The sequence below is a fragment of the Bos mutus genome, chromosome 3 (assembly GCF_027580195.1).
Source record: "Bos mutus isolate GX-2022 chromosome 3, NWIPB_WYAK_1.1, whole genome shotgun sequence".
Taxonomy (NCBI): domain Eukaryota; kingdom Metazoa; phylum Chordata; class Mammalia; order Artiodactyla; family Bovidae; genus Bos; species Bos mutus.
This window is the reverse complement of record NC_091619.1, coordinates 117,394,508-117,420,205: the sequence shown is the minus strand read 5'-3', so window position 1 is coordinate 117,420,205 and position 25,698 is coordinate 117,394,508. Positions and strand designations below refer to the sequence as shown.

Genomic DNA, 25,698 nt, shown 5'->3' with positions numbered 1-25,698 from the left:
GCCGTGGGGTTCCTGCTGGCCCGGGAGTCCGGCCCATGGAGACTCCTCCCTCTGGCACAGGGCAGCCACATGGGGCCCAGGGCTCAGCCCTCACCCGACTTCCCAGTCCAGCCCTGGGCTCCTTCTCAAAGCGGGGGGCTTCCCACCTGGTGTCCCCCACTCCGCAGATGGCTGTGGCCAGGCCGAGCAAGGTCGTGGTGTGGCGGGGGCTGCCACCAGCTCACCCCCTCCCGGTCCTCGCTGTCCACCCCCACGTCAGCCGCGGGCACCGAGCCGGGCGTCACCCTGCGCATGGGCAGGAGCTGGGGAGCACCTCTCTGTGGGTCCGGCGCTGTGCTTCCCGCAGCTCCAGCTCGGCCCACAGACGGGGCACGCTGCCCGTTGTCCTGGCCAGCTCCTCGGCCAGCCTGTCGTGGGCCTTCCTCAGCTGCTCCAGCTGCTCCCGCAGGAGGGCGTTCACCTGGGAGAGGCCGGTGCTCCTGGATGGGCAGGGATGCGGCAGCGTGATTGTAGGCGGGCAGCCTCCCCTCAGACCCCCAGCCCCAAGACCTCCTGGGCTCAGATGACCCCAGCTTGATTGTGCAGCCCCACCACTCTTAAGTGGTGCTGACTGCCTGCAGTGGCTCCCCCGCGGACAGGGACAGAAAACGGAGGCCAGCTTCAGGTCCCCCTCTGGCACCCCGCCCCGCCCCCAACATATCTGCTGTCCTTTCCTCCCTCCCCGAGCTCCCTGGTTCTGCCCTCACGACTATGGCTGCCGTTCACTCCAGGGTGTGGAGGTGAACCCCAGACCAGCAAGAGGGTCAGGGCTTAGGAGCCCCAGCTGAGGGAACCGGGGCTGGGAGGGAGGCACATTCCTGTAGCGGGGTGGGCTGGGGGGGAGGGGTCAGGTGTGCGCCGGGGAGGGGGCAACCCCTCCGTGACTGTGGGCCTCTCCCCGCAAGGCAGACCTGTGTGTGGCTGCAGTCGGGGACCCCAAACCCTGCAGAGCCCGCACTTCCTGGCCAGGCTGCGAGCCCATGGGGGTTCCTCTGCTCTTCTCCGCTCTGGGGGCTTCAGCCTCTTGGAGGTTTATTTTCTGCAGCCCCTGCCCCTACCCCCCGCTTCTCCAAAACTGGTTTTCAAGATGCTTTTCAGCACTGATCCTTTGCCAGTGTCCCTGAGGAGGAACCAAATCTGGGAAGCATGCCACAGACAGCTTAACCTTCCTGGGTCTGGCGACGGAGCTGCCTTGGGGGCTCCGCCCCGCCTGCCCCCCTCGGCAGGGACCCTGGTGAGATGCTCTTCCCTCCAGGGGCGTGTCCTGGGGCTTGGGGCTCCCTCTGGGGGGCCGGGGGTGACATACAATTACCCACAGTGCTCAAATGAGCCTGGTCGTGACCACAGAGCGGCTTGAAGCCAAAGGGGCCTGGGGGGTCAGAGCTGGAGTGGGAAGAAGAGTGGGACTGGGGGCAACTGAGAGACACCCCAGGACTGGCCAGGCCAACCAAGGCTCACAGGCAGCTCTGGTGCCCTGCTTGTAGCACGGGCCAGAACCCCTGCCCCAGCTGGTGTGGGGGTCTGGGGAGGGGCAGGACAGGGAGCAGACTGAGGCCCAGGTGTGTGGCCCCCGCCCCGCCCTGCTCTGCACCCCCAGCTCTGACTCGGAGTCTCTCTGGAGGAGTCGCCAACAGTCTGGGGCACCTGCCCTGCCGGCAGGCTCCCTGCAGCCCAGCCGGCCGCGCCCGCCCGGCCTCACCTCTGCTCGGCCGCCTCCAGACGGCCCAGGGCGTCCTCCAGGTCCATGCTGCGCTCCAGCTCCGACCTCCGCAGCTGGGCCGTGGTGGCCTGCAGCCGGGCCTGCAGCTGAGAGGGCAATGACCCACCTGGCCGGCTGCTTCCAAGCCCTGCGGGCCGGGCGGCTTGGGCACAGGGCCCTCCCAGGGATGGTGGGAGGCTCTGGGGGTCTCCAGCTGGGTGGGGGTTAGGCTGGGGTCAGGGGTGCGGTCGAGTGGGGTGTGGTCAGAGGGGTCAGGCTGGTGGCCGGCCCCACGGCTGCCCTGCGCCTCGTGCCGCGGCCGGCTGAAGAGGCCCCACGTCAGGCCAGGCGAGGGGACATGGAGCCGGCCTGCGGTCACCCACACTGCAGTGAGTATGCGTGGGGTCCCACCCCGCCCCTTCTGCCTGGGCTTGACCCTCTGTCCACCCCAGCCCCTCATCCAGCAGGGGGACAAAGCCACCCCACCATAGGTGGGCCTGCAGCCCCCAGGTGGGTCTGGTGGCAGGGAAGCCCCTGGAACTGGCCCAGACCACCGGTGAGTCTTCAGGGCTGAGCTGATGGCAACCTCGCTCCAAGGGAAAGAGGCTGCTGGAGGCCGGGGGCACCACCCAGATCTGCACCCAGAGCACATTCTGGGGGTCCGAGGAGGGGCTGCAGCAGGCCCAGGGGGCCGGCTGGCGGGGGCTGAGACAGGAAGACCAGGAGCACGGAGGGCCCCCCTGCGGCGGGGCCTGGGGCCCAGGAGGCGGGAGGGTGGGGCTCCCTGAGGCCCGCGGAGGGGCTGGGGGACCCGCGGAGGAAGGAGACAGAGGCCCATGGAGCAGTCACGCCCACCCCCACGCCGCCCGCCCGTCTCCTCCGGGGCACTCAGGGAGACCAGGCTCCTCCGTGGTCCGCACAAGGGGTGCCGGATGTGTGCAGGGGGGCGGGCGCGGCCTGGAGCTGGGATCTCACTGACTCACTCGGTTGCCTAATCTGGCTGCAGGGCTTCTGTGGCTTATATTCCCACTGGCCTCTTGTTCCCAACATCTCCCCACCCTGTGCTAGGAAGATGCCCCCACCCCCAGCTCCACACGGGCCGGGGAGGGGGAGGGCAGCGAGCTCATCCAGTGCTTCCGTCCCACTGGTCCTGCCCGAGGAGCTCCCTGTGGGGGGTGGAGGTGAGGACGGGGTGGGGGACCCCTTCGTGGGGTGGGGGTGAGGATGGGGTGGGGGCCTCTTGTGAGGCTGGGGGGTGAGGACGGGGGTTGGGGGCCTCTTGTGAGGCTGGGGGGTGAGGACAGGCGTTGGGGCTCCCTTAGTGGGGTGGAGGTGAGGATGGGGTTGGGGGGCCTCTTGTGGAGCTGGGGGTGAGGACGGGGGGACTTTGTGGGGCTGGGGATGAGGACAGGGGTCTGGGGGCCTCTTGTGGAGCTGGGGATAAGGACGGGTGTTGGGGGCTCCCTTCGTGGGGTAGGGGTGAGGATGGGGGTCCAGGGAGCTCCCTGGGGGGTGGGGTGAGGATGGGGGTCTGGGAGGCCTTCGTGGGGCAGGGGGTGAGGACGGGGGTCCGGGGGGCCTTCATGGGGTTGGGGGTGAGGACGGGGGTGGGGGGGCCTTCGTGGGGCTGGGGGTGAGGACCAGGGTCCGGGGGGCCCCTTCGTGGGGCTGGGCACACCGCCGACCCCAGGAAGCCCTTAGGACCCTCGAGGAGGCATGGCCAGCTGGGGCCATCACGCTTTCAGCCCCGGTCACTGGTCACACCAGAGAAAGGGCCAGACCGGGTCACCTCTCAGCCCACAGCGCGGCCCTGCATGACTGGGACCTGCGGTGAGCCTATTTCTTCACCTGGGGTCGTCCATCCCGTCGCATAGAGCAGGGGGCCGTGCAGACACAGGGGCTGTGAACACCCCTGCTGTGGGCCTGCCCCGTCCTGCTCCGAGGCCACGACTTGGGGCGGTGGACACGAGACAGAGGCCCTGCCCGGTGACCTCCATCACCGCTCTGCCTCAGTTTCCCCACCTGCACACCCGGAGGCCCTCCCGGCCACACAGCTCGGGGCCGAACGGCCTGTTGCTGCAGCCGGTCACCCTGGCAGGCCCTGTTGCTGCCGGGGGCACTGAGGGTGTGTCCAGGGCCTGTCTGTCCACCTCGGCTGTCAGGGGAGAGGCTGGGGTGCAGTCACCTCCTTCCAGCCTGCCCACCTCCCCTTGGCAGGCGTGGCCGCATGCTCGGGCTGGGCAGGGCGCTGGCCCCACGGGTCGGGACTGTCCCGGCCGCCCCCCAGGGCTCTGGGCAGACAGGCACAAGTCATTGCCTAAGCTGGGTCAGGGCCCCTGGGCACCATCCTGCCTCACCTGCCCACTCTAGCCTGAGTTTCTCTCTCTGCGGCACAGGGTTCGGCCATGGCTGGCCACCGTCGTCCCCCTGCTGGCAGGCCCGTGGGTCACCCCAGGGCAGGCTGCCAGGCGCCCTGAGCACTCACCCGCTCGTTGACCGTGTGGTACCTGCCAGCCAGCTCGTCCCGCTCGGCGCCCGCCTGGGCCAGCAGGTCCTCCAGCCGGGACAGCTCATCCTGCAGGAGCGTGTGTTCCTCCGGCCCGGAGCCCGGGGAAGCCAGGGGCTCCCGCAGCCCTGCAGGTGCAGCAGCAGGGTCAGCCCGTGGCCGTCCAGCCCCCAGTCCGGCAGCCTGTCCACCTGGCCCAGGGGCCCCTGGTGCAAGGAAGCGGCGCCTCCTCTCCTCTGGGTGGGCACGTGCCCACTCACGTCTCTCCCCAGTGTAGCCCAAACCAGCACAGCAGAGGGCCTGTGGGGGCGGCCTGGACACTGGGCACCCCTACCCCCGCTGGGCTTGAGAACTGCTGACTCAGGGCTGCAGGGTCCCGGAAGTGCTGCTCTAAGCACGCAGGGGCTCTCTTGTTCCTTAACATACCCAGCGAGGCCCCTGGCTCCTCTCAGAGGCTGGAGAGGCCCTCACTACCAAAAGGGGTCTCTGAGACCCATGCACGAGGGGTCAGGAGCATGGCCTGGGGCCAGGCTGGTGGCCACAGTGACCAACAGCGAGAGGGCCAGCAGTGGGGCCGGTGGGCAGGGCCGGAGCTCGGGCGGACCGCCGCTCTGCACCTGCGCCTTCCGAGCTCCAGCCTTTAGGATTCTCACTCATCCAGTGAGAAACGAGACTGGCAGTCGCAAGAGTTGCAAACAGAAATGCACGCTGGGTGGGGACGGTCTCCGCGGCTCAGGGGTGAGCACGCTGTGCAGATCAGCTTTTAGCTCCGTGGGTGACTCCGTGGGAGGGTGGGGGTCTCACCCCGGCACAGGACGGTGACAGGCCCGGAGGGGCCAGCCAGGCCAGGGCACAGGGCGGGAGGGCTCCCCGGGGCCGGACTCCCACCCACCGCCCTGCCGCTCCCCTGGGGCGCCCCTCACCTTGGCGAGGCCCCTCGGCCAGGCTGCCAGCCACAATGTCACGGATGCGGGCAGGCACGGGGATGGGGGAGGCCCGCCAGCGCCCCCCGCGCACGGTCAGTGCCCGATCTTCTCTGCTGGCCGTGGGGCTCAGGACGGTGTCCTCCAGCCTCTGAAAGACACGCGCCAAGAGACCCCTGGGGCCGGCAGGTCCTGGCACCGCTGCCTACCCGCCATGAATCCCCTGGAGTTGGGGCAGGGGTACCACCCCGCCCTGGGGAGGACCAGGCGAGGCTGAGGTCCCCCGAGGCCACCTGTGGAGGGGGCAGGCGTCCTGCCCATCCTGGGGGTGCTCAGGCGAGGAAGGGAGAGCGGTCAGGGAGCTCCTAGCCCAGGCTCTGCGCGCCTCTGCAGGGCTGCCCTGACCTCCACCCTGGGTCTCTCCGGGGACGCTGGAAGGCAGAGCCCTCGCCTTTGGCGCCCCTGGAGCAGGCGGTCCCCTGGTTTTCACGGTGGGGTTTGACAGGGAGGGGCCTGAACCCCACCCAGTGGGCCCAGAGCCCTGTGGACAGAGGGGCTGGCAACCAGTAGCAGGACCGGGTTGCACCCACATGGCTTCCTGGAGGATGAGGCCGGCCACCCTGTCCACGGGGAGGGGCCGTGGGGGCCCGGGGACGGGGTGGGGCAGGACTGAGGCGGGGCAGCAAGCGCACAGAGGGCACGGCCTCCGGCCTGGCCCTCCAGAGCAGGTGAGTGGCTGCGGAAGCGCTCTGAACAGGCCTGGGAGCGGTAGCAGACCCGGGGTCCTGGGTCCCCAGAGGCTGGTCCCCGGCTCCCCGGCTCCGGCTGGCACTTGGCCTCGGCCCTGCGGGTTCCTGGCTGCAGGAAGGTGGCCCGCTGGGGGCCTGGGTGCTCTCCAGGGCTGAAGGCAGGGCAGGGCCTTTGCGCTGGGGCCGATCCCAGCCCCGACTATGGGGAGGACGTGTGAACGCCAGGGCCGAGGCAGCCAATTCTGAAGCGGCGTGAGCACTCCGGACATGAGCGCGCGAGGAGTGGTATTGCCCGGGGTCGGGACGTGCCCAGCTGCCCACCGGACGTGACGTTCGCCATGAGGTTCAGGCCATGAGTTCAGGCTGAGGGGGGAACTGGCGGTGGATGTCCTCCCCGGGGGCTCTAGAGCCACAGACTCGGGTCCCCTCACCACCCCTCAGGGCCCAGCGCCCTGTCCTCCAGCAAACGGAGACCCTTCCCCGAACTCTGCCAAGGCTCCACCCCATTCAGGGCGTGGTGTGTAACCGCTGCACAGCCTCTACCTGCCCGCCCTCACCTCCTCTGCCCTCCCTGAAGACCCTCGTGAGGCCGAGACCCCTCACCTGTCTCTGATCTTGGGCCAGGCTGAGGGGACGGAGGGCTTCCTGAGCTCAGCCCTGCCCTCTCGCCATGCCTGGTACAAGCTCAGCCTGATCTGCGCTCCTAGGACCCAAACCTGGCCTCTTCTGCTCAAATCTGCCTGGACAGAAATCCTTCACTTTCATGTCAGTTCCAGGGGGGCTGGGAGTCAGGGTCCGAGCTCATACATGACCCCGGAGAGATCCTGCCCTGCCCGAAGCAGCTCAGTGAGCCGCAGAAACTGAGCCAACCCTGCTGCCCGGCCACGGAGTGAGACCCCGGGAGTGAGACCCCCGGGAGTGAGGACCCGGGAGTGAGGAGCCCGGAGTGAGGACCCCAGAGTGAGGGCCCCGGAGTGAGGGCCCCAGAGTGAGACCCCGGAGTGAGACCCTGGAGTGAGACCCTGGAGTGAGGGCCATGGAGTGAGCCCCTGGAGTGAGCCCCTGGAGTGAGACCGTGGAGTGAGACCCTGGAGTGAGACCCTGGAGTGAGGGCCCCAGAGTGAGGACCCCGGAGTGAGGACCCCGGAGTGAGGGCCCTGGACTGAGGGCCCTGGAGTGAGCCCCTGAAGTGAGCCCCTGGAGTGAGACCGTGGAGTGAGACCCTGGAGTGAGACCCTGGAGTGAGGGCCCTGGAGTGAGCCCCTGGAGTGAGCTCCTGGAGTGAGACCGTGGAGTGAGACCCTGGAGTGAGACCCTGGGTGAGGGCCCTGGGTGAGGACCCGGGTGAGGGACCCCAGAGTGAGGGCCCTGGACTGAGGGCCCTGGAGTGAGCCCCTGGAGTGAGCCCCTGGAGTGAGACCGTGGAGTGAGACCCTGGAGTGAGACCCTGGAGTGAGGACCCCGGAGTGAGGACCTCGGAGTGAGTCCCTGGAGTGAGACCCTGGAGTGAAGGCCGTGGAGTGAGGACCCCGGAGTGAGACCCCGGAGTGAGGGCCCCGGAGTGAGGACCCCGGAGTGAGACCCCGGAGTGAGGACCCCAGAGTGAGGAGCCCGGAGTGAGGACCCCGGAGTGAGACCCTGGAGTGAGACCCTGGAGTGAGGAGCCCGGAGTGAGGACCCCGGAGTGAGGACCCCAGAGTGAGGACCCCAGAGTGAGGACCCCAGAGTGAGACCCCGGAGTGAGGAGCCCGGAGTGAGGACCCTGGAGTGAGGACCCTGGAGTGAGACCCTGGAGTGAGGAGCCTGGAGTGAGGAGCCTGGGGTGAGGACCCTGGAGTGAGGAGCCTGCAGTGAGGAGCCTGGGGTGAGATCCTGGAGTGAGGACCCTGGAGTGAGGAGCCTGGGGTGAGGACCCTGGAGTGAGGAGCCTGCAGTGAGGACCCTGGAGTGAGACCCTGGAGTGAGGAGCCTGCAGTGAGGGCCCTGGAGTGAGCCCCTGGAGTGAGGAGCCTGCAGTGAGGGCCCTGGAGTGAGCCCCTGGAGTGAGACCGTGGAGTGAGACCCTGGAGTGAGACCCTGGAGTGAGGACCCCGGAGTGAAGACCTCGGAGTGAGTCCCTGGAGTGAGACCCTGGAGTGAGGAGCCTGGGGTGAGGACCCTGGAGTGAGGAGCCTGCAGTGAGGACCCTGAAGTGAGATCCTGGAGTGAGGACCCTGGAGTGAGGAGCCTGGAGTGAGACCCTGGAGTGAGGAGCCCGGAGTGAGGACCCAGGGGTGAGGAGGCAGCTCCCCCTCCCCTGCTGTAGGCACTGCCTCCCCTGGGCAGCACCTTCGCTGCGCCTCTCAGCATGACCGGTGTGTGGTAAGCACCCTCCCTGGGCTGAGAGAGGGGAGGAGATGCGGGCAGCCCCTTCCGGGCCCAGCCAGGGAGGGGGCGCCAAGACCACCAAGACCTGCCCGGTCCTCCAGGAAGGCGAGGCCGCAGGCAGGCGCTGAGCCGCGGTCCTCCCTGAGGGGTCACGTCCAGGAAGCCTCCTCCTAGGCCAGGAAGGCCCCGGCCCGAGGCCCCCCTCCCCCGCGCCCTCCCTGCGCTAACGGGAAAGAGCCGCGGCACAGGCTTGACTCATTCCTAACAGTTACAGAGGGTCACTTATTAGCCGGGGCGTCCCCGGAGGAGCTGGGGGCGTAATGGGTTCCAGCTGCGGCCGGGTGCCTGCGATGGGCCGCGGCCCAGATGGAGCCGCTGCGGGGGTGCGCGGAGGCCCTCAGGCCGCCCCCTCCCCCACCCCCAGCGCCCCTCCCCCTCCCCGCCCCTCCCCCCAACCCCTGCAGAAACCCCGGGGGCGGCAGGGAGGGGCCCCAAGTTGGAGGGACGTCCAGCCAGGGCGTGCCCCTGGGCCTGCGCTTGGCTTGGACCCCTCGGTCAGCCACCTCCTTGCCCTCGGGAGACCCCGCGACTCCACCTACAGTTCTGTGGGCCGGGGGCCACCTCCGGGTTTTGGTCTGTCCCTGGGGTAGGCTGTCCTCCTGTGACCTGGAGTGCACTGGGAAAGTTCCAGAAGGCCCCTGGCAGCAATCTCAGCGGTCAGAGAGGACAGCAGGGCTGGGCCTCAGCCTCCCAGAAGACCCCAGACCCGCCGTGGAGCTTGCCCATGTGCCCAGGGCCTTCTCCCCGTCAGCTCAGCCTGCCTCTGAGGACCCCGGGAGGACACAGCCTCCGTGTGACGCCACCAGCAGGAGACCCAGTGGGACGGCCACCTCTTGATTCCTCACTGCCACCCTCCGCGTACGGCTGTATGGACGGGGAGGGCCTCCAGCCCGAGGACCATGGGCTTCCCGTCAGCCCACCCGAGGTCAAGGGGAACTCCCCTCTAGAGATGGGCAGGGTCCCTGCTGTGCCCCGGCCGGCTCGCTGCCCAGCCCAGGCCCGTCACCTGCTGTCGTGAGCCTTGTGCTCTCAGCTTTGAAAATGGGGGGAGGGGGGTCCCAGGGACCCGGGGGCTGCGGCTCCGTGGAGGGTGGGGGTTGCTTCCCTGGGACCCCAATTTTCACAGACTTGAGGGGGCTCGGAGGCAGATGCCGCTGAAGAACAGAGAGGGAGGTCAGGCAGAGCAGGCTCACTGTCCCCGTTGCTGGTGCCCAGCCTCGGCCCCCGAGGGGCCCCTCTGAATCGGGGGTTTGCACAGGCACACAGGTCCACAGAGATGGGGGGACTTGCAAAAGGAGCCCCGCCGCTTCCGGGGGCGGTGAGGCTGCTGCACACCCAGAGCCGGGCTAGGGAGACCCCTGGGTGGGCCAAGGTGGGTCCAGAGGGGCCCAGTGGTGAGGCAGGGAGGGCGGCCAGAAGCCCCGTCGGGTCACCCTGCGAGAGCGGGAGAGCGGCGGGGACCTCGGATCAGCCCGGACAGAGGCAGTCTCGGGGGCAGGAGCCCGGTGAGTGAGGGTGTCCGAAGGTGGCGGCCCGGCCGGCCGGCGGGGTTAGCGGCGGCGGAGCTGCAACAGCGCCACCGTGTGGCCGCGAGGGGTGCTGCAGAAGCTGTGGCTGACCCCGCTCTGGGAAGGAGGCTGGGACCCCCACCCCCAGAGCAGCGGGAATGGAGGGGCTCCCTTGTCTGTGGACAAAAGGGTGAAGCGAGAAGCGCGGCGCTCCTTCAGGGTTCTCAGCACATTTATATGTGTTGTCTCCACCTGAGAAGGCAGCTCAGGGTCGCGCGTCTACAACAGCAGTGGTGGTGTCAGGACCTGCCCTGGACACCCCTCCCTCCCGCCCCGCCCCACCCCCCCCGCAGCGGCCAGGAGGCAGGACTCCGCAGGCATGCTGGCCTGGGGTCTCCCCACCTTGGCGGCAGGGGAACAGGGACAGTCTGGGGCCACCCCAGCCCGCTCTCCTTCTCTGCCCCTGCCCCTCCCTCCTCTTCTGCCCCGGGCACTCCCACGGGGCCCCCTGCACCCCAGGGCTGGGCACAGCCTGAAGAACACACTCGAGGATGGGGCGTCCAGTCAAATCCAGCCCCGGACGTCGGCTTGCCCTCCTTCTGTGGCTTGGCTTGCGGCACAGAGGGCCCTGTGCCCGGGTGGCCACCTGCCAGGCTGCACTTCCTTAGGAGAAAGAGCCTCTCTGTGTCCGGGATAACACCTGGCCCCGCCATGCTGCGTCTCAGGACCGCCCGGTCCTGGTCTCTGGGGCCCTGGGCACCACCCCAGGAGCTGAGTCAGTAGTGTGGTCCTCAAGAGGAACAATGGGGCAGTCCTTGCCAGGCCTGAAACCAGGCACTGAGAAGGTGGGGGACAGCATTTCGTTCACCTCTGCACCCACACCCCCAGCCCCCAGCCCCATCAGCACTTGGCACGTAAGCAGGCTCGTCGGACACGGGTCAGCACCAGGATGACTGAAAACCAAGTCCACAGTCTGAATCACTGACTGAAGGGACGCGGGTCCAGGACGCTGGGAGCGTCCGGCCGGTCCTGGCTGCTCCCGTGTCCCGGTGCCCACACAGGCTTCCTGGAGCAGGTGGCACACGGTGCCCACACAGGCTTCCTGGAGCAGGTGGCATTTGAGTTGGACCTTGAAGGGTAAGAGTCCACCAGCCAGATGGGACTCTGATCAGGAGTCCGGGAAGAGGCAGAGGCAGCGACGTGGGCATCCAGTCTGTGTCTGTGCGGGGCGGGGGGCGGAGGATGCGGGGATACAGGAGAGGTGGCTGGTGGCTTGAACTTCTGCTGAGGACTGTGGGGCCCCATCCTCATTTCTGAGCCAGGAAGGGGGACGTGGCCTGTCTGATGAGTGCAGCGACCCTGGCTGCCGTCCACACAAGGCTTGGCCACACCCTGGCACTCTCAGATCCTTCCAGCTCTTGTCCCATGCATGGGCCCTCCCTCACCCAGACTCTGGGAAGCCCCCAGACCACCCGTCTCCCCCTCGTACAGATGGGGACCCTGTGGCAGAGACAGAGGCAGAACACAGACCCCATCACTGCCCCCCCGACCCCCTGCTGGCACCGCCTCCTTTCCCCTGGAGCCTTTCCCTTCCTCCCCTCCCCCTCAGCACCCCCCCAACTTTGGAATCTTAAACCAAAAATGAAATGGAGGACGCAGGAGGGCGCTGGGAGCCAGCACTCACTTTGCAGTGTCTAGAACAGCCATCAGACTGTGACGTGCCTACTGAGGACAGAAGACCCTCGGGGGCGGTGGACCAGACGGACTGGCACTCCGGAGGTGGGCGGTGGGGCCACCCGCATGGGGGTGGGTCCTCTCCGTTTGCAAGGTCAGCGACAGAGCACTTTGAAGATGCCTTGGGCTGGAACGACCCTCTGAACAGGGTTGGGTTCTCAGCTACCATCATTTTAAAAACAGTAAGCAACCCAACGGGTCAAACACCAGGAGCAATTGTAGTAGTAAAACGTGCCGGGCCTCTCCATTGAGAATGGCACTGAGTAGAAGTGGCAGAAGCGTGAATGGAAGAGCGGTTCTGTCTGTGAATTGGAAGACTCGAGCCCCTCAGATTGGTCTGTAGACTCAATGAAATCCGAGTCCAAACTCCAGCAGTGTTTTTAGCTTGTAGAAATTAACAAACTGATTCGAAAATGCATATGGAAAAATGTGAAAATGTTAGTCACAGTTGTGTTCGACTCTTTGCAATCACGTGGACTGTAGCCCTCCAGGTTCCTCTGCCCTTGGGATTTCTCAGGCCAAAATACCGGAGTGAGTAGCCGGTATTGGAGAAATTAACGGACTGATTTGAAAATTCCTATGGGAGAGGCAAAATTATGGAGGGAATCAGGAAGAAGAACAAAGCTTATGCTCCCAGGCGTGGAGACGTGTCACGGATCCGCAGTGACGAGGGTAGGGTGGCGTTGGTGTAAGGACCACCCGACCCGTGGAGGAGCGTATATGCACACGCCCAGACGCGTGCACACGCTGGGTGGCGACAGATGACACGCGGGGCCTTGGAAGCTGGCGTGGTTTTCGAAGTGGAGCCAGGTTGCCTGGCTGTTCACATAGAAGGGAACGCATGGTGGGCCGCACCTCACGCCACGCAGAGATGGGTTCAGGATAGATTGCGTGTCTAACTGTGCGTGTCACACAATAAAACCTTTAAGAGAAAGCGTGGAAGAACGTCTTTGTGACCTTGGAGTAGGCCCAGTGTGTTTCTTCAATAGGTCACGAGCAGCACGAACCTAAGGGGGAAAGTGGCAGGTGGTGCCTGAACTGCTGCTCAGAAGCACCGTCAGGAGGGCCAAAGGCGCCCAGGAGACATTTGCAGCGCACGCGTTCAATAAAGGGCTGCCTCCAGATTACGCGGTCAAACCCAGATCAATAATAAGCAGCGAAGGCGCCCCAGAGCACAGCTGGGCACGATGCAGAGCAGACCCCTCGCAGAGGGCGATGCCCACAGGGCCAGGAAACCAGGAGTGCGCTCAGCTCCACTGGTCGCTGGGTCAGTGGCGACCAGAGTCGTATGCGCTCTCCCTGTGCCTGCGTGGTGCTCGGTTGCTCGGTCGTGCCCGACTCTCTGTGGACTGTAGCCCGCCAGGCTCCTCTGCCCTTGGGATTCTCCATGCAAGGGTACTGGAGTGGGTCGCCATACCCTCCTCCAAGGGATCTTCCTGACCCAGGGATTGAACCCAGGTCTCCTGCAGCTTCTGCACTGCAGGTGGATTCTTTACCCTTGAGCCACCCGCCAAGCCCTGTGATATCCCTGTATGTTCACCATAATGGCTGACTAGGAAAAGGACAGGAAATGCCAAGTGCTGGGGAGGATGTTGAGCTGTGCACTCAGGATGCCTGTATGTTTTTGTGTGCACACAACACGCCAACCAGAGATGAAAAGGATATCCAGTGAGTTTTCATCACAAAGGCCAGTTTCCAGAATAGGGGCTTCTGCTCTCACTGCCACACTTCGAGGATGATGACTTTTCCAACCGGCCGCCTGTCCACCACGCCCACCTGTCCACCACGCCCGCCTGTCCACCACGCCCACCTGTCCACCACGCCCGCCTGTCCACCACGCCCGCCTGTCCACCACGCCCGCCTGTCCACCACGCCCGCCTGTCCACCACGCCCGCCTGTCCACCACGCCGCGTCCCACGCCGCGCCGCCTGTCCACCACGCCCGCCTGTCCACACGCGCCTGTCCACACGCCCGCTGTCCACTACGCCACTGTCCACCACGCCGCCTGTCCACACGCCGCTTCGTCCACCACGCCCACCACCCACCACGCCGCTGTCCACCACGCCCGCCTGTCCACCACGCCGCCTGTCCACACGCTTCGCTGTCCACCACGCCCGTCCACCACGCCGCCTGTCCACACGCCGCCTGTCCACCACGCCGCCTGTCCACACGCCGCCGCCGCGTCCACACGCCGCCCACACGCCCGCCTGTCCACCACGCCCACCTGTCCACGCGTCCTACCACGCCCCTGTCCACCACGCCCTCCTGTCCACCACGCCGCCTGTCCACGCCGCCTGTCCACCACACGCCCGCCTGTCCACCGTCCACACGCCGCTGTCCACTGTCGCCGCCCGTCCACCACGCCCACCTGTCCACACGCCCGCCTGTCCACCACGCCGCGTCCACCATGCCCACTGTCCACACGCCCGCTGTCCACTACGCCGCCTGTCCACCACGCCTGTCCACCATGCCCACTGTCCACACGCCGCCTGTCCACCATGCCCACTGTCCACACGCCGCCTGTCCACCACGCCGCCTGTCCACCACGCCGCCTGTCCACCACTGTCCACTACACGCCGCCGCCCGCCTGTCCACCACGCCCGCCTGTCCACCACGCCCGCCTGTCCACCACGCCCGCCTGTCCACCACGCCCGCCTGTCCACACGCCCGCCTGTCCACCACGCCCGCCTGTCCACCACGCCGCCTGTCCACCACGCCTGTCCCACCGCCGCCTGTCTGTCCACGCCCGCCTGTCCACACGTCCACACGCCCGCCTGTTCACACGCCCGCCTGTCCACGCCTGTCCACCACGCCCGCCCACCACCAACTGTCCACACGCCCACCGCCCGCCTGTCCACCACGCCCGCCCACCCGCTCAACTGTCTACCACCATTTGTATGACGGTACCCACGCGACTATCCCTTTATTCCTTCGTCCGCTAATCCTGAGCTCAGCAGACTCCATCTGCAGGCCAGATTCAGGCCTGCCAGTTGTTCGTAAGTAAAGCTTTCTGGGAAAATCACCCCACCCATTTGCACACACACTGTCCATGGCTGTCTTCATGCTCTAACGTCAGAGGTGAGCTGTTGCTACAGAAACCTCATGATTTCCAAAGCCTATATATATATTTACCTAGAAATGAAGTTTATTTAATTGCTGGATAGAGAGTGGAGGGGTGGGCAGGCAGGGAATTGCTTTACGAAATGCTCCTGTGGAGAGTGGAGGAGCAGACTTGGTGCCTCGGTGATGTGGGGTCCAGCCCCATGACCGTCACCTGGCAGCCTTGGTTCCCCCCTCCCTCAAGGAAATTCCTACCTCACTGGTGGTGAGTTGGGGGGGCATGGGATACAGGTGATGAGAACCATATGGCCACAGGACTGGAAAAGGTCAGTTTTCATTTCAATCACAAAGGCAATGCCAAAGAATGATCAAACTACCGCACAATTGCACTCATTTCACACACCACCAAAGTAATGCTCAAAATCTGTCAAGCTAGGCTTCAACACTATGTGAACTGAGAACCTCCAGATATTCAAGCTGGATTTAGAAAAGGCAGACGAACCAAAGATCAAATTGCCAACATCCATTGGGTCATAGAAAAAGCAAGGGAATTCCAGAAGAACATCTACTGCTTCACTGACTATGCTAAAGCCTCTGATTGTGTGAATCACAACAAACTGTGGAAAATTCTTGGAGAGATGGGAATACCGGACCCACCTGACCTGCCTCCTGAGAAACCTGTATGCAGGTCAAGAAGCACCAGTTAGAACTGGACATGGAACAACAGACTGGTTCTAAATTTGGAAAGGAGTACGTCAGGGCTGTATATTGTCACCCTGCTTATTTAACTTCTATGCAGAGTACATCATGTGAAATGCCAGACTGGATGAAGGACAAGCTGGAATCAAGATTGCTGGGAGAAACATCAGTAACCTTGGATATGCAGATGATACCACTCTAACGGCAGAAAGTGAAGAGGAACTAAAGAGCCTCTTGATGAGGGTGAAAGAGGAGAGTGAAAAAGCTGGCTTAAAACTCAATATTCAAAAAACTAAGATCATGGCATCTGGTCCCATCACTTCATGGCAAATAGAAGGGGAAAAAGTGGAAAGAGTGACAGATTTTATATTCTTGGGCTCCAAAATCACGGCAGACAGTGACTGAAGCCATGAAATTAAAAGACGCGTGCTCCTTGGAAGGAAAGTTGTGACAAACCTAGACACATATTAAAAAGCAGAGACATCACTTTCCAATAAAGGTCAGTCTAGTCAAAGCTATGGTTTTTCCTGTAGTCATGTATGGATGTGAGAGTTGGACCATAAAGAAGGCTGAGTGCCAAAGAATTGATGCTTTTGAACTGTGGTGTTAGAGAAGACTCTTGAGAGTCCCTTGGACTGCAAGGAGATCCAACCAGTCCATCTTAAGGGAAATCAGTTCTGAATATTCATTGGAAGCACTGATGATGAAGCTGAAGCTCCAGTACTTTGGCCACCTGCTACAAAGAGCCAATTCATTGGAAAAGACTCTGATGCTGGGAAAGATTGGAGGCGGGAGGAGAAGGGGAAGACAGAGGATGAGATGGTTGGATGGCATCATCAACTCAGTGAACATGAATTTGAGCAAGTTCCAGGAGTTGGTGAAGGACCAGGAAGCCTGGCGTGCTGCAGTCCATGGGGTCCCAAAGAGTTGGACACGACTTAGTGACAGAACAACACTAACTAAGTAGGTCAACCAAACACAGGGCAACAAATATTGCCTGATTGCACCCATACGAGGCCCTAGAGCAGTGCCATCTGTAGTGATAGAAAGCGGGACGGGCACCAGGGCCGGGGGTGGGTGGGGAGTCAGTGTTAACGGGAGCAGAGTTCAGTCTGGGGAGATGAAAAACTCCTGGAGACGCTGGTGGTGGTGCTTGCACGATGTGAGTGGACTTAATGCCATTGAACTGTGCACTTTAAAGGGGTGAAAATGGTAAACTTTGTGTATATATAATTTACCACCATTTTTTTTTTCTGGAGAAGGCAATGGCAACCCCCTCCAGCATTCTTGCCTGGAAAATCCCACGGACAGAGGAGCCTGGTGGGCTACAGTCCATGGGGTCGCAAAGAGTTGAACGTGACTGAGCATGCACACACACGTATATATAATTTACTACAATTTTTTAAGTAAAATTTTTTTTAAAAAACAGAAGACTGAATCACTAAAGAAGAGCTAAACACATGTCTCAAAAACCGAGAAGAACAACAATCCAAAGAACTGAAAAGCAAAGAAAGAATAAACACACAAATCAATGAAACAGAAGACAAACACCATAACGGGCACCCACAGCCAGCAGCGTCAGCAGTGGAGACTGTCGGTCGGGGCTGACTTACTCATCCGGGCCTGCCAGGGGCTCGCTTGAACTTCACCCCAAAGTCCTGGGTCCCCAGGGACTCCTGGGTCTCAAACCCCCGGCACCGAGGGGCGGGAGATTGCCCTGCCTCGGACTTTCAGGCTTCAGAACGACAGTGAGAGGAAGTTAGGAACAACTTCGGGCAGCAAACTTGAAAACTGACATATAATGGACAAGTTCTTAGAAAACACCACGACTCAAAACGTAGTGCAAAAGAAAGAGTCTGAACCTTTCTGAAACTTCTGACGGAATTGGGTCTAGAATCACAGATCTTCCTCCCCAGGGCTCCTCTGCCCGTCAGCCGGCTTTGTCCACCTGCTCTGGTCCAGACCCTCAGAGAGTCCAGCTCTGAGTGTGGGTGGGGGGCTGGAAGGGGCTCAGGGAGAAGCTGGGGTGGGCAGCGGCTCTGGCTGCAGCGAGCGGGTGTCTGGGGCTCTGGGGGCGGGGGAGCCCCTTCAGGTCTTGTCCCACGCATGTGAGCCCCATCCCCAGGCGGCGCCTTGCCTGGGCCCCTCGGTTTCTGTCTGCAGCCAGAGGGCTGGAGGAGCCATCTCTCCTGCCATCTGTCTGGGCCGCCTGTCTGGGTGCCTTTGGCGCCCGCCCGCCCGTCTGCTCGCCCACAAGTAATTGCCCTGAGATCTCAGTCACTGCCATGCAGATGACAGGTGCTGGCGGGCGGGCTGTGCACACCTGCCAGGGCTCCCCACGGCTTTCAGATGAGAGCGTCCCGTGGGCAGAGGGAGCTGGGCAGCCTCATGTGCCACGCACCGCTGCCCACTGCTGGACGTGGGCACCATCCTGTGTTTCTCCCTCAAACCAGCATGTAGCCACAGTGACTTCAGCTCTCAAGCTCTACTTTCCTGGACTCCCAAGGGGTGATAGGTTCCCCCTCCCAGTGAGGGGCTGCCTGCCTGGGGAACGGGGGTGTGAGCCGCCCTGCCTCCCCCGCCCCGCCCCTGCCTGGTTGCCAGCTCTCAGCGCGTTGGAGCGCTGGCCTCACGGAGCCGGGCGGACAGTCCACCAGGGCCAGTGCGCTCGCCTTGTGCGTCAGCTGATTCAAATATCCTGCCGTTGCCCCTGCCCGTCCCGGGTGTGCACACACGGCCCCACTGTGTGATCTAATCATCAGCACAGCTGTGGGCCGGGACTCTTCCCTGGGGACCCGTCACCCCCTACAGCATAGTTCTGAGCTTCTAGTCACTGGGTTAATAAACGGCTGAGTCAGCTGGTTCCCAGGGGTTCACTGGGATCCCAGGGGTGAGGCAGGGTAGGGACGGGCTGGCTGTGGAGGCTGGAGCCAGGTGACAGCGGGGGTCGGGGTGCGGGGCTCTTAAGGGGCTGGGATGGCAGGGCTGGGCACTGGGCTGCAGGTCTGGAGTGAAGGGGGGGCGTCGGGGGTGACGCCCAGGTGCTGTGGTTTTTGTCACCCAGGTGGGGGCCATAAAGGGAGACAGAACCAGGACTTCTGGGCCTCACGGAGCAGACCCTAGGGCGGACCACACCCACAGCTGGGCCCACAGCTCTCCAGGAAGGCCCGCTGACTCCCACACTTTGCCACCAAGGCAGCAGTGAGCCAGACTGTTGGGGTGGGAGGGTCCTCCGTCTCCCCCACCGCCAGTGTGCAGGCAGCTGGCCCGGGGCGCAGAGAGGGGGGCTGGCTGCCCGAGCTCATACAGCACAGATCGGGGGGCTGGGGCTAGGCTCAGGTCCCCAGCCTCCAGTTCAGACTCTCCCCAGGCTCTGTCCTATTGAAGTCTGCACGTGTGTGCACCTGTGTGTGCTCGTGTGTCTGTGTGTGCGCCTGCGTGTGTGCTTGTGTGTCTGTGTGTGCGCCTGTGTGTGTGCTCGTGTGTGTGTGCACCTGTGTGTGTGCTCGTGTGTGTGTGTCCGTGTGTTCCTGTGTGTATGTGTGCCTGTGTCTGTGTGTGTGCTCGTGTGTCTGTGTGTGCACCTGTGTGTGTGCTCGTGTGTGTGTGTCTGTGTGTTCCTGTGTGTGTGCTTTTGTCTGTGTGTGTGCTTGTGTCTGTGTGTGCACCTGTGTGTGCTCGTGTGTGTGTATACACCTGTGTGTGCTTGTGTCTGTGTGTGCAGCTGTGTGTACGCTCGTATATGTGTGCGCATGTGTTCCTGTGTGTGTGTGTGTATCTGGGCACACACTCACTCTATGTCTGCGCTGACCACGTGAGCACGTGGAAAGTACCCCTTGCAGCTGGGGAGGTGTGGCCCTTCTGTGCAGGGTCCCTTGCCTCCCAAGGGGCCTTCAGCCCCTGTGCCCAGGAGGGTGCTGGAGGGCGGCCACAGAACTGACCTTGATCACGGCGTCCAGCCCCAGCCGGGACCGCTCGGCGGAGTCCCCGTTGCCTGGCTCACTGGAGGCAGAACTCATCACGGGCTGGTGCACAGGACCCAAGAGAAAGCAGGGGCTCTGCGGCCCGAGACTCTCCTGGACCCTGGCCGGGCCGGGACCTGCGTTTGTGTACCGGCCCTACACCCCGGCAGCACCTGGCTCCTCTGTCCTGGACGCCCAGCTGCCCCTCTGAGTTGGCAGGACAGTGTGGCTGACTGAACCCATAGGCGTTGCTGCAGCAACCAGGACGCAGAGGGCTTGGTTTCCCTGGAAACAGGAGGGCGGCTCTGTTGCCATGGGGACCAAGGAACGCTGTTGTCCGGTAGTTGATTCCCTGGAGACCTGGAGACGCCCTGGGTGACGCTGTCTACCTGAGTGACCACATGGGGGAGGGGCTGGCCTCTCCCCCAGACCCCCACCCATGCAGGGAAGGGCCCTAGCCCTCCGCTGGGCAGTTGCTTGGGGGCCACACAGTAGGTGGGGAAGGCGTGCAGACCGCCAGTCCCTCCTGACTGAGGATCGTAAACCATGGCATTTTCCAAGCCTTTGCAAATGGACTAGAGTTTAGTGGTGTGAAGCCTGTAACGAGTGGGCAGACTGAGCCTGCAGGGGGACCGGGGAGCCCTGGGTGTGTCTTCTGGAGGCTGGTCCCCTGGAGCCCTTCGGGGGACCTGCCCCGGGGTCGTGCGTGTCCCACTTGCCATGGGCGGTCCACCGCTCCCTCCCCTGCACCTTCCCGGGGCCACACGAGCGCGGGCAGCAGCTGACCCGTCAGGAGTGGTGATGGGTGAGGCCAGGAGCGGGGGGCTCAGGCCTGCTTCTGCCCCCAGGGAGGGGGCTCGGGGGCTTGGAGGGCGTGACCCTGCCCTCCGGGGAGGGTTCCTACCTGGGGGCTCAACATGGGGTGCTCAGGCAGGGGGAGGACAGGGGCTGCAGAGGTGGGTGTGACCGTCTGTGCAGACTACTCGGACGAGTCCAGACCAGACTTCACGGTCAGAAACGAGCCCAGCTGGTGAGCCTGGGTGGCTGGGGTTGTTCCTGCCCGTGCCCTGCCCCACCTGACGCCCACCCCGGCCTGTTCTGCCCACTTGAAGCCTCGTGGTGGAGCAGAGCATGCAGAGGTCTGCGGTCCTCGCCCCCCCAGCGTCCTCTCTTTGGAGACGCCTCTCTGGCTCCAGTGGCCATCCCCTCAGGGCTCACAAGGGCCCCGTGGGCACCACCCAGGGCTTCCCTGCCTGGCGTCCATGCTGTGGCTTTAACCCGGGGCCATCAGTGGACCAGCAGGGCCCTCAGGTGGGGCTCAGCCCAGGGCCTGGGCACTGCCCCCAAGGAACGCTCTGGACCGAGTGGAGGGTGTTGTGGAGGTGCTCAGCATGTGGGCCCTGTGGGATGCGCCGGGGGCAGCGTGGGGTCGGGGAGGACCACGGCTCTCCTGACTCGCACACGCGGACCCGGCACCTCCCCCGGGCACTTGGAGGGAGTCCCCGGGCACTGAGGGCCGTGCTGTGGCCTTGGCTACCTCTCCCGGCCCAGCCCGCGGCCGCCCTGGCCCTGTGCGCTGTTCCCCCGTGGAAGCAGGGGCCTCACTGCATTCTCCTCGGCTCGCACTGCATCTATGGCGACAGGTCGCCCACAGACTCCCCAGGGACAGTGCAGAGCCCCAGCCTCGCTGGGCCCATGAGTGGACGGGAACCACAAGATGAGGGGCAGGGAAGCAGAGGCAGAGCTGGCTGGCCTTGCCTGGCCCCGGGGGCCCCAGCATTTACTACCCTTGACCTAGACCCGTCCCGAGAGGATGGGACCTCAAACTCTCAGCGAAGTGCTGACTCCCTTGTGCTCAGGCCACTTCAGGCCCTGGGCAGCCGTGCAGCTGGTGGGGGCGTGCCAGCTGTGGATACGACACGCAGCCCTGATGTGTCCTCTGAAGGAGAGTCACAGCAGCCCTGGGGAGGGTGGGCGTCCCTGTCCCACCCTCGCAGCCTCCAGGCTGGCCCTGCTGTGATCGGCCAGGATCTGACTGGCTGGGCTCCTCCGTGACCCTGGGCCCTGGGTCTCGGGCCTCTTCACACCCCAGGCAGGCGAGTGCGGGATGGCCGGGGACTGCTCACGGCAGGAGTGGCTCCCCTGGTGGCTGGGACTCCGCCGACCCTGGTCTGTGGCCTCTGGGGCTGTGTCCCCTTCAGGTGCTGGACAGAAGCTGCCCTGAGAACCCTGCTGTGGCACCAAAATGCAGCCGAGTCCTGGACACTGGGGCACAGGCTTGGGCACGAGCCGGAACAGCTGACCCTCCGCTCTGAGTCGGTGCCTCCGGCCAGCCCGGCCCTCCGTCCACGCTTAAGGCTGTGGGTGACGCACTGCGGGATCGGGGTACTTGTGGGAGGTTCAGGCTCAGGGGCACTGCCTGCCAGCCTCTCGGGGTCGCCCCGAGTGGCCCCGGACCCGTGCACTGTGGGAGACGGGCCTCAACCCTCCCGTCTCTGTGCAGCACGGGGGACCTCCCGTGACATGCAGGCCACTGCCCAGAGACCACAGGGGACTACCAGCCCTGGTTTTCTGGGGGGTGTCCAGCCGGGGGGAGGCCCCAGGAGCAGGGCCCGGCTGTGTTCATCCACTCAGAGGGCTGCCCGAGGGCACTGCTGTGGGCAGGCTTGGGGGCTGGTCTTGGGGAAGGGGAGTAGGAGTGACTTGTGGCCTCGCCTTCCGACACCCGTGCTCATGGGCGGCGCAAGGAGACAGCCAGCTTTCTGCTACCTTTTTGTCACAACAAAAACACACTGAAAAGAAAAACAAGAACGACCCACACCAGCCTGCAGACCCGGAAGCAAATGCTTCCCCCGCCCCTGCGGCCCGGCACCTTCAGGAGAGAGCTGGTCGACTCCTGGGTCGGGCTGTGCCGATGACACCGCGCCTAGGGGAGGGCTCGGAGGAGGAAATGGCCACCCGCTCCAGCGCTCTTGGCTGGAAATCCCGCGGACGGAGAAGCCTGGCGGGCCACAGTCCACGCAGTCACAAAGAGTCGGATGCGAGTGAGCGACCGATACACGCAGGGGAGGGCTGTGGGCTGCGGGCTGGCCCTGGGCTGACTGACCGGCCTGGATGGGAGCTGGGCCGCCCTGGGCTACCCCGATGGCGGTCTTCCGCTCCCTGGGCCTGAGAGGGCATCTGCCCGGGCCCCTGTCTCACCTGCTCCTCCCCGCACCGTGATGGGCCCGCGGAGCCCCTCCTCTCCCCACAGGCCTTGCCCACCCCTGTCCATCCGTGCCTGCCCGGCTCCCTTCCCGCCTGGGACACCTTCATGGGTCAGCTGTCCACTGCCCGCTTGGTGGGGCGGGGGTTACCTTCCTGGGGACCGTTGCTGGTCACCTGCACGCCTGCTTCTCCTTGAGGGGTCCCAGTGTCCACAAGCACCCAGACGGCTCACCCCCTCAGGGCTCTGCAGCCCCCGCTGGATGGACGGACAGAGCCTCACACCCCAGCCTCACCCCCGCACCCGCTCGCACAGGCCTCTTGAGGCTCCTTCGAGACATGACGGCCTCCCCGGCTTCTCCATGAGCCTCAGGGTCAATTGGCCCGGCACCCCCTTGCACACCCAGTCCTGCGTGTTCCCTCGTGCTCACACCAGAGCTGGGTAGCCTAGGAGGAGAGGCTGCAGCCAGGCAGCTGGCTGGCTCCTGGGGGCTGTTGGCTGCCCCTGCGCCCACTGTGCCCCTCCCGGCTACCCGCAGAGCCTCTGAGGCCGACGGGTGGTCAGGGGGACAGTGCCTGGGCTGCAGGCACCAGGGGTGGTGGCAGATCCTGCCACAGCATGGGGGATGCATTCAGGAGACCAGGCTCAGCCTTGAGGGCAGGGCACCCCTGCACGTGTCTGCCATCCAGTCAGGTGGTGGCCGGTGATACGGGGTGTGGCGTGAATGGGCTGGACCCGTGGGCATGTAGAGGAGGCAGGCCACTCCAGGTGAGGACGGGGACCAGAGCCCGGGTCTGATCCCGGCCATTCGGAGGCTGTCCAGGGTGACTGCTAGCGGTGTCCTTCGGGGGGCCTGGCTTCCCTTCTCTGCAAGCCCCTGGCCACCTGGGCTGTCCATCACCTGTGCTGAGCCCATGTCGGGGCCGCCGTTCAGGAGCCTGTTCGGGGGGACGCATGCCCCTTCGAGCGCGCGTGGGAATTCCTGAAATATGTGCTCCCTCGCTGAGTTTCACTGAGAGGCGGAAGCAACGCAAACACGCGGGCTGAACTGCCCTGCACCTCCCGCCCGCGGGGAGCTTGTCAGACCCGTTGGGGCACTGAGCATGCCTACTCCCCTGGCTCCCGTGCCTCTGCGCTGGGGTCTGTGGGTCGCTGGTCCCGGGGTCTGAGGCCTGCCAGGTGGGCGCCCACTCCCCTCGTCTCTCCCTGCAGGGAGCTCACGTCCAGCTTCCCGGGACGTCTGCCCCATGGGCCCACAATCCCTCTTGTTGCCCAAGTGCCCGCTGTGTGAGCGCCTCTGGCCGCCAGCAGCCACCCTGGGTGGGGGAGCACGCTGAGGATGCCTGGTGGGGGTGTTGTCAGGGGCTGTCAGGGGACCAGCCTGCCTAAGCCGCTCGAGGGGACACAGGAGTGGTCAGGGGTCAGGCAGGCAGGGGCTGAGGCTTGGCCAGAGATGGAGGAGAAGGTTCCTGGGAGCGTGGACACAGGGATGACACCAGAGAGGCTCCTGGTCAGGTTTGTCTCCTGGAGGGCCAGCCCCGACAGCTCAGAGCCAGGGACCAGAGGCCTGGGGAGAGGTGGGCTGGGGTGGACAGTCTGTGGGGAGTGGGGGAGCAGATCCAGGACTCGCTGGGCAGAAGCGGGACTCCCCTGAGACCGGAGCGGGGCGGGGGGAGCCCTCTGCAGGAGGTTGGAGATGCACGTTGAGTTTGCTGGGTCCGAGGGGTCTGCCAGACCCTGGGGCACATGGGCCTGGCTGTGGGGTGCCAGGAGCAGGGGCACCAGCAAAGGGTGAGGATGGGCACGGGGAGGGTGAGGAGCGTGCACGGCCAGCCTCTGGCCCTTCAGAGCTGCTGACCAGGAGCAGTGCTCCAGGGACGGCAGGGGCTGGTGCCCCGGGTGGGGAGGGCCCCTGCCCCAGGGTCCTCAGGGCGCAGAGCCCAAGGCAGCCCGTTGGGCATGGCATGGGCCTTCCCTTTGGCTCAAAGCTCTTGGCACTTTGGGTAGACAGGCGTCGCCAGGTCTCCGGGGCGAATTCAGGAGAGTGGTGAGATTCGTGGGAGGGTGACGCTGGAGCAATGTGAGAATCCTTGAGTCACAGACGGTGGCTCCAGATGCAGGCAGGACCCCGTGCCGAGGGTCAGGTCAGGGCGGAAGGGCCCCAGTGCGTCTCCCTGCAGCTGAGCATCCTCCTGGCAGGCGGATGAGCAGGGCACCAGGAGGGCTGCTAACAGTGTGGGCTTGAGCCGCCGGAGCTGCCCTGGGCTAACTGGGCTAACCGCGGAGGGCAGGGCCAGCCGGGCTGAGGATGCGGATCTGCCTTCTGTTGACTATCACGAGCTGCCTTGTGAGGTGGTGGGCTCCTCATCCCGGGAGGTGTGGACGCAGAGACATCCCGCGGGGGCTGCAGCTTCTTAGGGGGGTTTCCAAGCCCCAGGAACGGAGTGCTTGATGCCGGTCCTGCCTGCAGCGTTGAAGTGTGCACAGCTCCCTGGGTGTCTCAGGCGGGGGCGGGGCGGGGCTCCCCTGGAGCACTGCAGGCACAGCGTCTCCAGATGCCTGGCCGGGGGAGGGCCCCGTGTTCACGGTTTGCAGACCTTGCGGTGGCTGAACACAGATGCACGGCCAGCCTGGCGGGGCCCGGGGTCGGCAGGGCATTTCCCGAGGCTGGCTGGGATTTGTGAAGTGGCAGGCGGGGCTGGACTGTGCTGGAGTGGGCGGCAGGGCGAGGCTTCCCAGGCCGGCCAGGCTGGCCCAGGGAGGCCCTCTCTGGAACCAGGCTGGGTCCAGCTCCAGGCCCCGGGGGTGATGACTCCTCTCAGGCTGAAGGGCAGGCGGGTGGGAGGTGGGCCCCTCAGGGGTCTGAGGGCCTGGGGCTGGGCGCCGGGGCTGGACACATGCCCTGCAGGGGGAGGAGGCAGGGGGTTTGGGCTCCCTGCTTTATGCGGGCACAGGTGCCTGATGGGGGTGGTGTCTGGGTTGCCATGGAAACATAGCCTCGCAGCCTGGCCCTCAGAGAGAGGCTGCTGGGTGCTGGAAGCTGCAGTGGACAGCTCCCACTGAGGGGTCGGCGCGGCCTTCGGCCTGCTCACCTCTCATCCGAGCAGCGGGGATGGCCCGCGTCCCACCTGTGGCTGCTGTGACGGGCATAAGGGTGGAAAGGGGGCGCCCGGGACAGGACAGCACG

The 25,698-nt window shown here is 64.7% G+C and overlaps 1 protein-coding gene across 2 annotated transcripts in view; it reads right to left on the bottom strand.

Moving 5' to 3' along the window:
* Positions 1 to 19,516, bottom strand: part of CROCC2 (ciliary rootlet coiled-coil, rootletin family member 2) — a 73,682-nt gene extending 54,166 nt beyond the window's left edge. For both annotated transcript variants that reach the window (XM_070368642.1, XM_070368643.1), the window contains exons 1-5: positions 19,286 to 19,516; positions 5,168 to 5,318; positions 4,224 to 4,372; positions 1,739 to 1,845; positions 314 to 479 (exon numbers count right to left, since the gene is read on the bottom strand). In XM_070368642.1, coding sequence (XP_070224743.1) covers positions 314 to 479; positions 1,739 to 1,845; positions 4,224 to 4,372; positions 5,168 to 5,318; positions 19,286 to 19,363 — 651 coding nt within the window. In that variant the 5' untranslated portion in view covers positions 19,364 to 19,516. The remainder of the gene's footprint in view (positions 1 to 313; positions 480 to 1,738; positions 1,846 to 4,223; positions 4,373 to 5,167; positions 5,319 to 19,285) is intronic.
* Between the last annotated feature and the right edge of the window lie 6,182 nt (positions 19,517 to 25,698).